This window comes from Drosophila suzukii, chromosome Y (assembly GCF_043229965.1).
Source record: "Drosophila suzukii chromosome Y, CBGP_Dsuzu_IsoJpt1.0, whole genome shotgun sequence".
Lineage (NCBI taxonomy): Eukaryota > Metazoa > Arthropoda > Insecta > Diptera > Drosophilidae > Drosophila > Drosophila suzukii.
In genome coordinates, this window is record NC_092085.1 from 10,680,276 (window position 1) to 10,694,573 (window position 14,298).

The following is a 14,298-nucleotide window of genomic DNA, read 5'->3' on the forward strand; positions in this document are numbered from 1 at the left end:
AGGGGGCGGAATTTTTCGCTTTGCCCCGGGCGCCAGCAACCCTAGATCCGCCACTGGCCTCGCTAAAACGGTTCCTCTAAAAAAAGGTCATGTCAAAATCCACGAAGCCTGCTACGCAGCCGTGTGTCGTGCTACACTTTTTCTAGCGCCGCACAGGCAACAGTTCTAACGGTACGTTGCAAGGCGAGCAGAGAAAAACAATGATATTGCAAAAATGCAGGACATAAGATGACACAAGAGAGGACACAAGAAACTAGCATTCCTTATACACTGAGATATACCAATCGCCGACACACACATATAATCCTGATGCATGCTTACCCAGTCGTAAGTTGCGGAACGTGTTTTTAAAAAACATAGTTCTGGGTCGTACCTTTTTTACGCAAAACAGCACGCATGCAAATTTTCCAAGGCAAATGTGCGTGCTGCGTGCATTCAATTGCGGTGCCTTCTAGAAGTGTTTCAGAATAATGCATCCAGAAGCATGCCCAAACACCCGTTTCGGGAACGTATTCCGAAAGAAATAGTTCTGGGTCGTATCTTTTTTACGCAAAACAGCACGCATGCAAATTTAACTAGCAACTGTGCGTGCCATTTGGGTGTATTTCAATATAGTGCATCCAGGTGCATTTTAGTGGGAATGTAAAAAAACCAAACTCAAACCCGAAGGTTGCCGATGCGCACTTTTTTACAATCGTCTTTTTTCGGAACTGTTCTTTTGACAAACAAATAATAAAGACAAAAGGGAACATGCAAGGAAGCGAGCGGTTTTTCTTGTCTCTTGCATTTCTCGTCAGTAAAGTGTAGATAATTTAGTTCAATATGAACACAATAAAATAACACAGTACATGTACACTGAACATTCAAACTAAAAACATATTAAACAAATATACAATATGTTTATTTTGTATGTAAATTGTACATACAAAACAAACATATTGTATATTTGTAATGTATATACACATATTTCAAAATATATAATATTCAATTTGCTTTATATTTTTCAGAATCGCAAAAAATGAATGGGCACACCAAGGACTGAACTGCGTAAATGACAAAAGTACATAAACAAGAGGAAGCACCGTACAGAAGGGGAGTTACTCCGATTAAAAATAAGATGCGTTTTTGAATATTGAAATGAAAATAAATATGAAATTGAAATCCAGTTTTATGTATTCCTGGGGAAAACTTCCAGATATTTGGTTTTTGAATTCTTCTAGGTGCATTCCTGGGTACATGTTACAGGTGCATTAAAAAAGAGTACACCCAGAATGTGTTTAGTATGTTGCTCCCAGGTGCATTAAAAAAGAGTACACCCAGAATGTGTTTAGTTTGTTACTTCCAGGTGCATTCCAGATATATGCTTCCAGAAGCATGCAACGGGTGCATTCTTTTTTGTCCCGCACCCGTGTAAAAAGAATGGACAGACTCATCACTTCCGGAACACTTTTTTGATGCCATTTCATAATGAAAGAACGCATGCTGGAATGCTGTCATTTACGACTGGGTATTAATATACGTACATATGCCTGTCCGCTGCAACATATGTACTCAAGGAGAAACGCACATAGGTTCATAAGGCACACCCTACAAAAGTTTCAACAACGATATTTATTATATGTATAACAATATTACCAAAAATCAAAATAACCTGATTCCACCGAACCCATCAACACGACACGCCTTTCCAGAACTTGCATGATATTTATTTTAGCAGCGCTGATTCGCATCCATTAAATAAAAATAAATAAATACTTGTTTTTCCAAGCCGTGACGGTGCGAAATAGATATTTATTTTCCTATTCCTAGCGATCATTTCCGCAGCACAGCAAACAACGGCAAATATCTGGCAGAACAGTCGTTCCGAATTCTCGTTATTTCCTCGCAAATCAAGTAGTTGGTGTGCAACTGTTCCACTTCCACATACTCCAAACGTAGACCGGAGCTGCAAAACTAATAGCGAACACAAGCGGACTGCTTGCAATTGCCATAACGGGAAAACGGAGAAATATTATTTTTTTTTGGTTTTTTTAAAAATTAAATTTAATTAATTCCATACGGTTTTTCGTCTCTTTTTTTTTCTCTTGGAATTCAATCCGGTGATCCGCAACAGTGTGACCACACTTAAGACAGACTTTTCCGGGCGGGTCTAATTTTTACAAAGCAACAAGGGCGGCCCAGATAATCGGAGTTCTGGAATGCCAGGTCCAAGCCCAGTAGCCCTAAAGTCGATCACAAAGGCAAAGAGCGAAACTTCCTTAGCCATCCAAGAAGACGACAAGAAACTGTCTGTTGCTACGAGCAATCAGAAACGATCGTCTCTTAGTCCGCTCACGCCAAAGGTTAGGCCACAAGTCCAGACCAAGTCCGTAAAGTCGCTAGCAACTCGTTCTCAGGAAAAAATGGGTAACGAAGTTGCATTTGCAGCCCTCGCGCGGTTCATCACGGTGTCCGACCGTATGAGCCATTTGAGAGCGACGATTGAAACTCCAGGGTCGTCATCTCCGTCCGTCCACACCTGCAAAGTCCGTAAGGAACAAGTCCGCTCACTCTGGGACAAAGCCGAGAAAGAATTTGAAGCGTGTCTAGACACGATTTCCAGCATGACGACTGAAGGGGCGGAAGAAATTCTGGCGACTCTGCATCGAAAATATGAATATTGCTATTCAGTGTACGAGGAGCTAGCGGTTCAGCTCAGTGAGCTTATCGACCAAGCCAATTCTCAGCATCCGCCCACGAGCACCAATAATCAGTCCACTTACATTCCATCTAAGTGCCGGTTACCGCCATGCGATACTGAAGTATTCGAAGGGGACTATCTGAAATGGCCAACATTTAGGGATCTTTTTACAGCAGTTTATGTCAACAATTCTAGGTTGACGTCGATCGAAAAACTTTTTCAACTCAACGCTAAAACTAGCGGCGAGGCTAAGGCAATCGTAGCCAAGTCCCCTCTCACAAATGAGGGTTTCGATTCAGCATGGGCAGCGCTTCGAGACCGTTTCGAAAATAAGAGACTGCTAGTAAACAGCCAACTCAAACTCCTTTTTAATTTGAGTTCCGTAAGTTCCGAATGTGGCCAGGCTTTGAAAGACCTGCAGAGCACAATCCAAGGGTGTTTGATAGCTCTGGCTCATTCCAACGTTTCCACAGAGTATTGGGACTGTCTCCTGGTATTTCTGTGCGCCAGCAGGTTACCAAAATTGACCCTCTCCTTATGGGAGCAGTCCCTTTCATCCAAATCTGACATTCCAACCTGGGATGAATTGAACACGTTTCTTAGCGACAGGTACCGAACGCTAGAGGCGATATATGAAACCCAGCAAAAGCAGTCACTCTAACTCTAACTCCTTCGAAGCTAAGGTGGTCACAAAACCAAAGACTTGCGATCTGTGCTCAAAAGAGAGTCATCCAGTGCGCTTATGCCAGCGTTTTCTCCAGAATTCTGTGGATGCACGAACGAACTACATCAAAAAAAGCAGCTTTGCCTAAATTGTTTCGCGAGAGGCCACCAGCTACGTGAATGTACTAGCACTCACAGCTGTTTCACATGTCGAGCGCGGCATCAGACACTGTTGCATAAAGGCAACCCCAATTCCCGTGGATCCACTTCCGCAATTAGTTCTTCAGCAGGCCCACAAAATCCAGCTGTACAGGGAGCCGCCGGCGGTTCAGATAATCTGCCCCGTGTGCAGAACTATTTAGCAACCGATTCTAGAGCGGTTTTGCTAGGCACGGCCATTATTGACATATGCCACTTGGGAACGAACTACAGGGCTCGCGCTCTGATAGACTCGGGCTCTGAAGCTACGTTTATTACGGAACGCCTGTTCAATCTGATTAAGCTGCCGTTCCGCCATATCCAAGCCCAAGTTTCGGGCCTAAATCAGACCGTTTCCGCTCAGGCGACCAGGCTCTGCCATTTTTCTATTCGAGGCCCTAATAAGCCAGGCCTCCAGCTAGAAACCGCAGCTTACGTTTTGCCTGAATTGGCCGGAAAGCTACCATCTTACCCAATCCCAAGAGATGCGTTGATTGATTTACCTGCCATTCCCCTGGCAGATCCAACATTTTTAAAAAGTTCTCAGCAGCTTACGTTTTGCCTGAATTGGCCGGAAAGCTACCATCTTACCCAATCCCACGAGATGCGTTGATTTATTTACCTGCCATTCCCCTGGCAGATCCAACATTTTTAGAGAGTTCCCAGATAGGTGTTCTGATCGGAGCCGACATTTTACCGTCCGTGTTGCTGAGCGGCACGTTAAAAAACATTTGCGGTTCTCTCCTGGGTCAGGAAACTATTTTCGGCTGTGTCCTTTCGGCCCAGTTGCTAGTACATCGAGCCAAAAGCGGGTGTCAGCTTTCACGACCCAGATAACCGAATCGAGTGACAGGGGCTTGGAAAACATACCCGGTAGTTGGTATGTTTTCCAAGCCCCTGTCACTCGATTCGGTTATCCTATTGCGAGAGCAATTTTCTCCAAACCACCACTAGAGACGCAAGCGGTAGATACTTGGTAACTTTACCGTTTCGCGAACCAGAAAATTTCGGATCCAAAATGGGGTACTCGATCCATTGCCCTAGCTCAGTTTCTTAGAAATGAAAACCGTTTGAAAAGAGACTTTCCATTAAAAGAGCAATATGACTCAGTAATTCAAGAGTATTTGGATCTGGGTCACATGAGAGAAGTCCCCCCGTCCTACGATTCTCCAAGCTATTATCTTCCACACCACGCGGTGGTCAAACCTGAGAGTACCACCACCAAACTTCGCGTGGTATTCAATGCTTATAGCCCTTCAGCAAATGGGACAAGCTTGAACGATATTCTTCATGCTGGTCCAATCCTACAATCTGATTTAACCATTCAGATCTTGAAGTGGCGTTATTTCCAATACGTGTTCAGGCCTCCGCGTACTCCAACAATTGGCAGATGACGTAGAAAAGGACATCCCTAAAGCAAGCCATATTGTTCGGCTTTTTATGTACGTAGACGACGTTCTGGCATGGGCCAATTCCATTCAAGAGGCTCAACTTGCGATCAGCGAACTTCACCACGCTTTTAATCGCGCCGGCTTCCCATTAGGAAAGTAGACAGCTAATCAGGAGAGCATACTCGAAGATATCCCAAACGAGGATCTACTCCACGACGACTTTCGTGACCTTAAGTCCGACAGTTTTGCCAAAACACTTGGTGTTCGGTGGAATGCGACCTCGGATGAGTTCTACTTTGTCCCACCGCCATCTACTTATATGAAGAGAGAGGTACTTTCCCAAATCGCGAAACTTTTTGACCCAGCCGGATGGCTGTCCCCGTTTATTGTCCGCTCAAAAATCTTTATGCAAGAGATTTGGTTGCAAGAGTTGGTCTGGGATGAAAATATCCCCGCAGAAATGAATCAAAGATGGCAAGAATTCTTGCGCAGCTATTCCGAGCTTGAACAGATCCGTATTCGAAGGTGGGTTGGTTTCCAGCCAGAGGTAAAGGTAGAGCATCATGGTTTTTGTGATGCGTCGCAGAAGGCATATGGAGCCGCAATATACTTGCGGGTTGAAGTAGGCCATAACATTATGACACGTCTGCTTACCGCCAAAACCCGAGTCGCCCCTGTTAAAATGGTGTCCCTTCCAATTTCCAATTCCGACATTTTCTGCTGGACTGATTTCACCATCGTCCTCGCATGGTTGAATAAACCGGCATGCCACTGGACCACGTTTGTAGCCAACCGAGTGACCAAGATTACTCAGGTGACAAGCGCTGAGCATTGGGCGCATGTGCGATCTGAGCACAATTCCGCGGACCTAGCCAGTCGAGGCGTGTCGCTGCGGGAGCTGGTTCATAGCCAACTCTGGTGGGAGGGACCGGATTGGTTACAACAGCCAAAAGACAAGTGGCCAACACTGGGGCTTGCACCTCCAGTCACAGACATAGAGCAGCGTGCTGTGAAGGTCAATTTCGCAAAGGCCCCAGCCGAAGATTTTCTGGAACGGTTCTCCAAGTTGGACAAGGCTCTGCGGGTCCTTGCGTACGTGTTACGGTTCACTCAACGCTGCAGCAAGAGGCCGAGGGGCCTAGCTGATCGGCCTACCAAGGAAGAGGTCCGAGAAGCTGAAAGAGCTCTGATTCTATATGCCCAGCGGGAGGAATATACCCAGGAGCTTAAATTCCTAAACGATACGCGTCAAATTCCAGTTTCCACCCCGATAGCCAACCTGTTTCCATTTCTTGACCAGCGAGGCCTGTTAAGGGCATGTGGTCGCATTACAGCCTAAACAGCCCTTCAGTATGACGAGCGGCATCCTAATATACTGCCATACAACTGTCGACTAGCTCGTCTGCTCGTCCTTTTTTCACCAGATTTCCCTGCATGGAGGCAACCAACTAGTGGTACACCTCATCCGATCGAAGTATTGGATTCCTAAAATCAAGAATCTGGTAAAAGCTGTGCTAAACTCCTGTTAGGTGTGCACTATTTACAAGAAGAGAGTACAGACGCAATTAATGGGCGATCTTCCTACCTATCGAGTTTCCTTCTCCAGGCCATTTACATATACTGGCATTGATTATGCAGGCCCGTTTGAGATAAAAAACAAGGAAGAACGCTATAGTCGAGTACCTCGACTATCAGATACCCGTTACTCAGCTAAATAGAGATATGCAAGAAGCAAAGCGAGATTAAAATCCGCCACCTATCGGCGGTATACAGATTTAAGCGTTATGGGCGTTAGAGTGGGCGTGGCAAATTTTTTTTGGACCAATCGATAGGTGTTGTCGAGACTAATACATTTCAGCTAAAATTTTTTATCTAGCATAAAAATTGTGGGCGTCACATGTTTTCGCGGTTTGTGGGCGTTAGAGTGGGCGTGGCATATTCGCGTAACAAACTTGCGCTGCGTATAAGGCTACGGAATCTAAATCTGAAATCCCAATTCTCTATCTTTGATAGTTTCCGTGATATCCACGTTCATATCTACAATTTTTTTAAGTTTGTGGGCGGTTTATGGGCTTTAGGGTGGGCGTGGCAAACTTTTTTTTGGGTCAATCGATAGGTATTGATGAGAACATTACATTTCAGTTCAGTGAGTGATACCTATAGCCATCAGGGGATCTTGTGGCGGTTCATTCCTCCAGGAGCTGCACATATGGGTGGATTGTGCGAGGCTGGAGTGAAAAGCTTCAAGGCACTTTTCTACAAGTCAGGTCACTTTCTGATTGGGGGTCCGATCCTTTACACAGCTGAACCCGAAATTAAGGGCGAAGCTATGTCGATTATAAATCGCTGGCAATACTTAAAGGCCCAGCATCAGCAGTTCAGTGCGCGATGGAAAGAGGAGTACTTAAAGAAACTTCACAAGCGCAATAAGTGACAGAATCCTTCCAGAGACATCTAAGTCGATGATATGGTGGTCGTCAAAGAAGACAATATGCCATCAAACGACTGGCGGCTCGGCAGAGTTGTATCTGTCTTTCCAGAAAATCCTTACCGCTCGAGGGACTATAACGCGTCCCATCCACAAGCTAGTACTTCTTCCTATGGAGGCCAAGGCAACCTCCGCTCTTCCACAATAGTGCTTTAAAATCCATTCACAATTAATACTAAATGCGCTTGTCTTTATACCCGTTACTCGTAGAGTAAAAGGGTATACTAGATTCGTCGGAAAGTATGTAACAGGCAGAAGGAAGCGTTTCCGACCCCATAAAGTATATATATTCTTCTTCAGGATCACTAGCCGAGTCGATCTAGCCATGTCCGTCTGTCCGTCTGTCCGTCTGTCTGTCCGGATGAACGCTGAGATCTCGGAAACTATGAGAGCTAGGCTATTGAGATTTGGCGTAGAGATTCCTGAGCTTCTTACGCAGCGCAAGTTTGTTTCAGTAGACTGCCACGCCCACTCTAAAGTTTTGATGCTAGATAGAAAATTTTAACTGAAATGTATTAGTCTTGTCAATACCTATCGATTGACCCAAAAAAAGCGCAGCGCAAGTTTGTTTCAGTAGACTGCTACGCCCACTCTAACGCCCACAAACCTCCCAAGAAAAAAAAGCTATGACGTCAGAGCCAGACAATGCGAAATGTTTTTACGCGTGTATGTGTGTGTATGTAAATAGTTGCCGGCCGAACTTAGCGGCAAAGAAAGAAGCACTGCCGGCGCTCAGAGAGAGCAAAGTGCGCGGCTAACTTATTCTATTGCTTCTTACGCAGCGCAAGTTTGATTCAGCAATGTGCCACGCCCACTCTAACGCCCACAAACCGGCCAAGCCTGTGGCGCCCACAATTTTCATGCTAGATAAAAAATTTTAACTGAAATGTGTTGTTCTCGTCAATACTTATCGATTGACCCAAAAAAAAAGTTTGCCACGCCCACTCTAACGCCCATAACGCTTAAATCTGTCTACCGCCGGTAGGTGGCGCATTTCAATCTCGCTTTTTGCTTGCATATCTCCATTTCCTTTTGGTCCCATTATCTGAGTAACGGGTATGTGATAGTCGAGGTACTCGACTATAGCGTTCTTCCTTGTTTTTTATTGAAGCATTAAAACCATGGCTTCACGTCCTCGCAGCGCCCAAACTGTGGACGACAGACGTTCACGAGGTACTCGATCCTACCGCTGCCGAGTCTGTCGGGGAATCCATCCTCTACGGAAGTGCAACCGTTTCCTGAGGGTCAGCACTGAGAAGCGACTCCGCGCCGTTCTCATAAATTAATATTGTGCAAATTGCCTGGCCCACCAGCATTCCGAAGAAGTATGTCGCAGCGGAGACACGTGCAAAAAGTGCGGGCAGGACCACCACACGCTGCTATATTTGCGCGAATCTTCTGGTTCGCGCTGCCGATCAATTTCTCCGTTCCGACCCTCGATGACGTCACCACGACCTTCAGTTTCAGGTTTACGCTCGCCAAGTCCAACGCCAAGCTCGCGGAACCATTCCCGGTGTTCCGACCAGCCAACTGCAGCTCCATTTGTGGCGTCTCTGTTGCAGCATCGGAGTGTGCAAATCATCCCGACGGCCATCGTGGTTCTCGACACGGGAACCAATAAGTACGAGGCGGGGCCCTGATCGACCCGTGCACACCAGTGAGCACCATCGACCGGTCGCTGGCCGCGTCGTTCGGCCTCTCCACTACGAGCGTCGGAGACGAGACGGTCTGTTCGGCAACTATAAGGTCACGGTCGGGCACCTTCAGAATCGACGTGGTGCTGAACGTTAGACCCAACTTCCGGACTCGCACTCCAATCCGCGCCCTAGCCGACGATGTTCGCGCTAAGTTCAACGATATCCGCCTCGCTGACGAACAATTTCATCGACCGGCGACTATATCCCTGGTGTTGGGCTCTGACGTGTACCGTGACGTCATCCAGCCCGGGTTCCTGAATCTGCATGAGGGGTAGCCTGTGGCACAAAGCACTGTGTTCGGCTGGATTGTCTCCGGATCATGTCGACAGTCTTAAGGTGCCCGACGAGGTCTGATTTGGTAACTACGTTTGTCGTCGCAAGGGGGGGAGAATATCCGCGCCAAGGAGGTGCTACTGTGAACGTTAGTGGTTAACAGACGACAGCAGTTACGTCCAGATGGTCTCTCATCTCGCTCTCGGACTGTTAACAGTCTCCACCCCCGCTCTCCTAACATTAGAGTTAAGTTCAAGCTGTCAGTTCTAAGTTACCACTCCAAGAAAGCCCACGCTGCGGCTAATAAAGTGAATTTCAAGTGAAAAGAAGTCCAAGTCAGTTTTCTGTGCCCTGAAGCATATTTCATCCAGGAATTTCCCCACTACAAGCTTGAAGAACACAGGAAAGCCGCCACCCTCTATTTCAGAGACTGTTAGGAAGCGACTGTTGGCAAAAGAGAAATGTAAACAGAAACTTTTCGGAAAACAGATTAATAGCCTGCCAAGGAGCGTTTTGCAAGAAAGATTTGAGGAGGATATGTGAAACATCACGATATAATGATAAAGATATCAACTATGAGACCAAATCAAGGTTTGGCAAGATGTTTAAGGAATTATATATTACTGCTTAAAGACCAGAAATACCATTTACCAGATGTGAAATTAAAATTATCTTAGAAAAATCAAGCCACTCAGCTGTTCACCCAGACGACTATCATATAGTGAAAACGAACAGCTCCAAAAATTGTTAGACGAATACCTGGAGAAAGGAATTATCCGAAATGCGACTTGGAATTCACTTCTCCAGTTGCATTAGTAAAGAAGAAAAATGGAGATCTTAGATTATGCATAGACTTTAGGGAGCTAAACAAAGTTCTTATAAAAGACAACTATCTCTTACCTTTAATAGATGACCTTTTGGACAAGCTAGTCAATAAAAGTATGTTCTCAAAGCTCGATCTAAAAAATGGATACTTTCACGTTTTTGTGAGTGACGAATCTGTAAAATAAACTTCTTTCGTAACTCCCTTAGAAGAGTTTTAATTTTTGAGGATACCTATGGGCATAAAAAATGCTTCAGCAGTATTTCAACTTTCGTAAACATTTTTTGCCTGTTTGATTAGAGAGAACCAAGTTATTGTATATATGGATGATATTATGGTAGCAAGCATGAATGTAGAACAACATTTATAAACATTAAAATAAGTATTTATCCGATTAGTAAATAATAAGTTAGAGCTGCGATAAACATCTTAATGCAATTAGGAACTTTCCAATTCCAGAAAAATAGCAAAATGTTCAACGATTTTTGGGTTTATGCTCATATTTCAGACGATTCATAAAAGGCTTTTCTATTTTAGCCAATCCACTTGACATGACAGGGAAAGACAAAGAATTTTCATTTAAGGAGAGAGAGTTGAACTGTTTTTTGCATTGCGATGCGAGCTCTTTAGGTTTCGGTGCGGTGTTAATACAAAAGAAAGGAGATGGGAAATTTCATCGCGTGTTCTATTTCTCAAAGCAAACTACAGATACGGAGGCAAAATACCACAGCTTTGAGAGAATGTAAAAGTACCTTAAAATGCTTTCCCTGAAGGTATATTCGAAATAGCCAACGTTTCTAGGCTATTATATATGCTCTTCGCAGATTTCGAATATACCTTAAGGGAAAGCATTTTAAGGTACTTTTACAATAAATAGGGTCGAACTAAACCCTAGAATAGCCCGGTGGGCACTCGAACTTCAAAATTACGATTACGAAGTGGCTCACCGATCGGGGAAAAAATACAATCTGTTGACATGGTGTCAAGTCATGTTGAGGCTAATAGTTTTGAAGATAATCTGTTAATCTGCCAATCAAAGGACTCAAATATACAACAAGTAAGGGATCAATTCGAAAAAAATCAGCTTCAAATAAGGAACGGGGTTGTCTACAAAAAAACGACAGAACGACAGATTGATATTTTATGTCCCTGAAGAAATGGAAAGTCACATTTTAAGTAAATACCATAATGTATTTGGGCCATCGTTAGAGATAAAATGATAGATGCGATTTGAAAAACATATTGGTTTAAGAACATGAAAGAAAAAAGCTGTAGTCGTATTTAAAATTGCTTGAAATGCGTAGCGTTTTTCCCGAAAGCTGCAAAATCAGAAGGTTTCTTAAACCCTTCCCCGAAAGGGGATAACCCGTTTCAACCATTGCATATAGCATTGGTCCTATTATCGCAAAACTTACGGAACCTGAACCTGTATTTGAGCAAATAGAGTATACACTTAATTAAACTGTACACAGAAGTAGTAAATAGATCCCAAGCAAAATGCTATTTGGTGTACAACAGAAAAGTGAGATTGTAGATGAGCTTAGAGAAGGATTGGAAGATATACAGGATACAATTGTTACATAAAGCTTAGAAGAGATTCAAGTAAAGGCTATGCGATCATACACGTATATAATCAAAATCAAGCGCAGGCATACAATAAGACTTATTTTGACAAAGCAATGAAAAAACGGCGAAGGATTATGCAAAGGGGGATTACGTTTTAGCATTATAGCAAAGATACTTCGCAACGCCAGGCTCTTATTGAAAGACATTGATGTTGCTCAAAATATTAGACCGTGGATAGGTAAAAGAAAATCATTGTAATGCAGAGCTTCAATATACCATGTAAGGAAACATAAGAATATTGTAATTAGATTGAACTTTAGTCTTAAGTACGTACATAAGGATCAAGAGACCCAATACGCAGGATGGCCGAATTGTAGTAGGCTCATCGGATGGTCAATTTATTACCGATAATTCTGGTAAGAGAGACGAATTGATAGTTTCTAAGCAATCGATACGAGAGGCATTCTTGTGTGAACTGTCGAGTGAAACGAACGTTCGAATAATTATTTTTTTGTGTCTTCGACAATATAAAAATTGGAGTATGAAGATAGTTCACAGATTTCGTTAGTGCTGTCTTAATTATAGTGTTATTCTTGGCAAGCATTTCTAAGTTCCTTTATTTTATCAAAACGTCTGTCAAAGTAGAGGGATTCAGAAACCGTCAATAATTACGTCTGTAACACGAATGAAATTTGGTTAAAAGGGATTTCTGTGAGACCCCCGATTATGATTTAGTTGTGCTTTTATACTCACGATCTTATTCCTTAAAGTGTTCAACTTATTTTTGAAAATATCTGTAATTAAATCGCTCACTTGGTTATTATCTTGGCTGCTAGAAGCCATTGCAGGTTGGGGTTGAGGCATGGTGAGAATGCTTTCAAAATCGTTAATTAGGTCTTCCCCTTATTTGATTTTATTAAACTTTTCCTCTAAATGCTTAAAGAAAATAAAAAGTAAACGCTCACTAATTGTCTTCTTTCTTCCTTGGTTTAATGGGATGTCTTCAGTGCTCCTTTATTGTTCATGCTAGGCCTTCTTTCTTGGTTATTTTAATATGTGTGAAGCGGGATGGCCCTCAGCTCTCCCTTCGATTTATTTTGTGGTTGTAACTGCTTAGGGAGACATTGCCATAAGATCTTCCTGCATTTGTATTAGAATTTGTAATTCAGCTTTTTCTTTTCACTTTAATTTTTATACCCGTTACTCGTAGAGAAAAGGGGTATACTAGGGTATACTACTTTCCGACCCCATAAGGTATATATATTCTTGATGAGCGCACTAGCCGAGTCGATCTAGCCATGTCCGTCTGTCCGTATGAACGCTGATATCTCGGAAATTATAAGAGCTACGTTACTGGGATTGGGCATGCAGATTCCTGAGATTCCTGCGCAGCGCAAGTTTGTTTCAGCAGAGTGCCACGCCCACTCTAACGCCCACAAACCGCCCAAAACGGCGGCTCCTACCGTTTTGATGCTAGAATAAAAATTTTAACTGAAATGTTTCATTCTGTTGGTATCGATACCTATCGATTGACCCAAAAAAAAGTTTGCCACGCCCACTACCGCCGGTTGGTGGCGCATTTCAATCTCGCTTTGTTGCTAGCATATCTCCATTTCCCTTTGGTCCCTTTAGCTCAGTAACGGGTATCTGACAGTCGAGGTACTCGACTATAGAGTTCTTCCTTGTTATTTATACCCGTTACTCGTAGAATAAAAGGGTATGCTAGATTCGTCGGAAAGTATGTTGTAGTATGCACTTATATCGAATATCTACTGTACCAAGAGTACTTGAAACAAACACACTGTAACACTTTGTTGCAGTGTTTATATAAACAAAAGGCTCGGTCAAAAACCCTAAGTGGCCGAAACATGAGTCGATCGGCGCGCTTAAAGAAAGTGCAAGTGTCAGCATTCTGTTGCACACGCCGGCCGCTCAGCCAAACTCAAGTACATACACATGCCCTCGCGCTCCAGCCAAAGAGAGCATAATTAAATACACTTTATATACATAAGATATACATAGCCGTCTCTCTGCCGCCCAACTGTAAGCAGCGCAGCTACGAGAATTAGGCTTACTTAGATCCTAAGGCAAATTGTAAAATCAGAAACAACTTTACGTTGGAAGCGGCATTAACGCTGCTCCTATCATGCAAACCAAATAAATAAAGAATATAATAAAACTACCATAAAAGATGCGTTCTCAATAAATGGATAAGAATCTTAAAAACTACCAACACAAGGAGTTCCTCACAACATGGCGACCGTGACTTTGGTCCTAAAGGATCTGGACCTGGATCTGGACATGGATCGGGACTTCGAAAAATAAGTAGACAGCAACTAAGGCGATAGCAGCAATCAACAGCAACAAAGACAACAGCAGCAACAAAGGCAACAACAGCAACAAAAACGGCAACAACAAAAGGAACAAGAGAAGAAACGCAGTGAGTAGAGTGTGATGTGTGCCAAAAGAAGTGGCGTGGTCAAAAGATTAAAAGCCAGAAAGGCTCATCTACTGAAGCT

At 43.5% G+C, this 14,298-nt stretch overlaps 1 protein-coding gene across 1 annotated transcript; it reads left to right on the forward strand.

Annotated features, from left to right (window-relative positions):
* The first annotated feature begins 5,392 nt into the window (after positions 1-5,392).
* LOC139353746 (uncharacterized) lies at positions 5,393-6,271 on the forward strand. Its single transcript, XM_070998068.1, has one exon. The coding sequence runs from the start codon at positions 5,393-5,395 to the stop codon at positions 6,269-6,271; it is 879 nt and encodes a 292-aa protein (XP_070854169.1).
* Positions 6,272-14,298: the final 8,027 nt, after the last annotated feature.

Bases quoted from the DNA above. Each gene is read 5' to 3' on its own strand.
- LOC139353746 (XM_070998068.1), top strand. From the start codon at position 5,393: ATGAATCAAAGATGGCAAGAATTCTTGCGCAGCTATTCCGAGCTTGAA.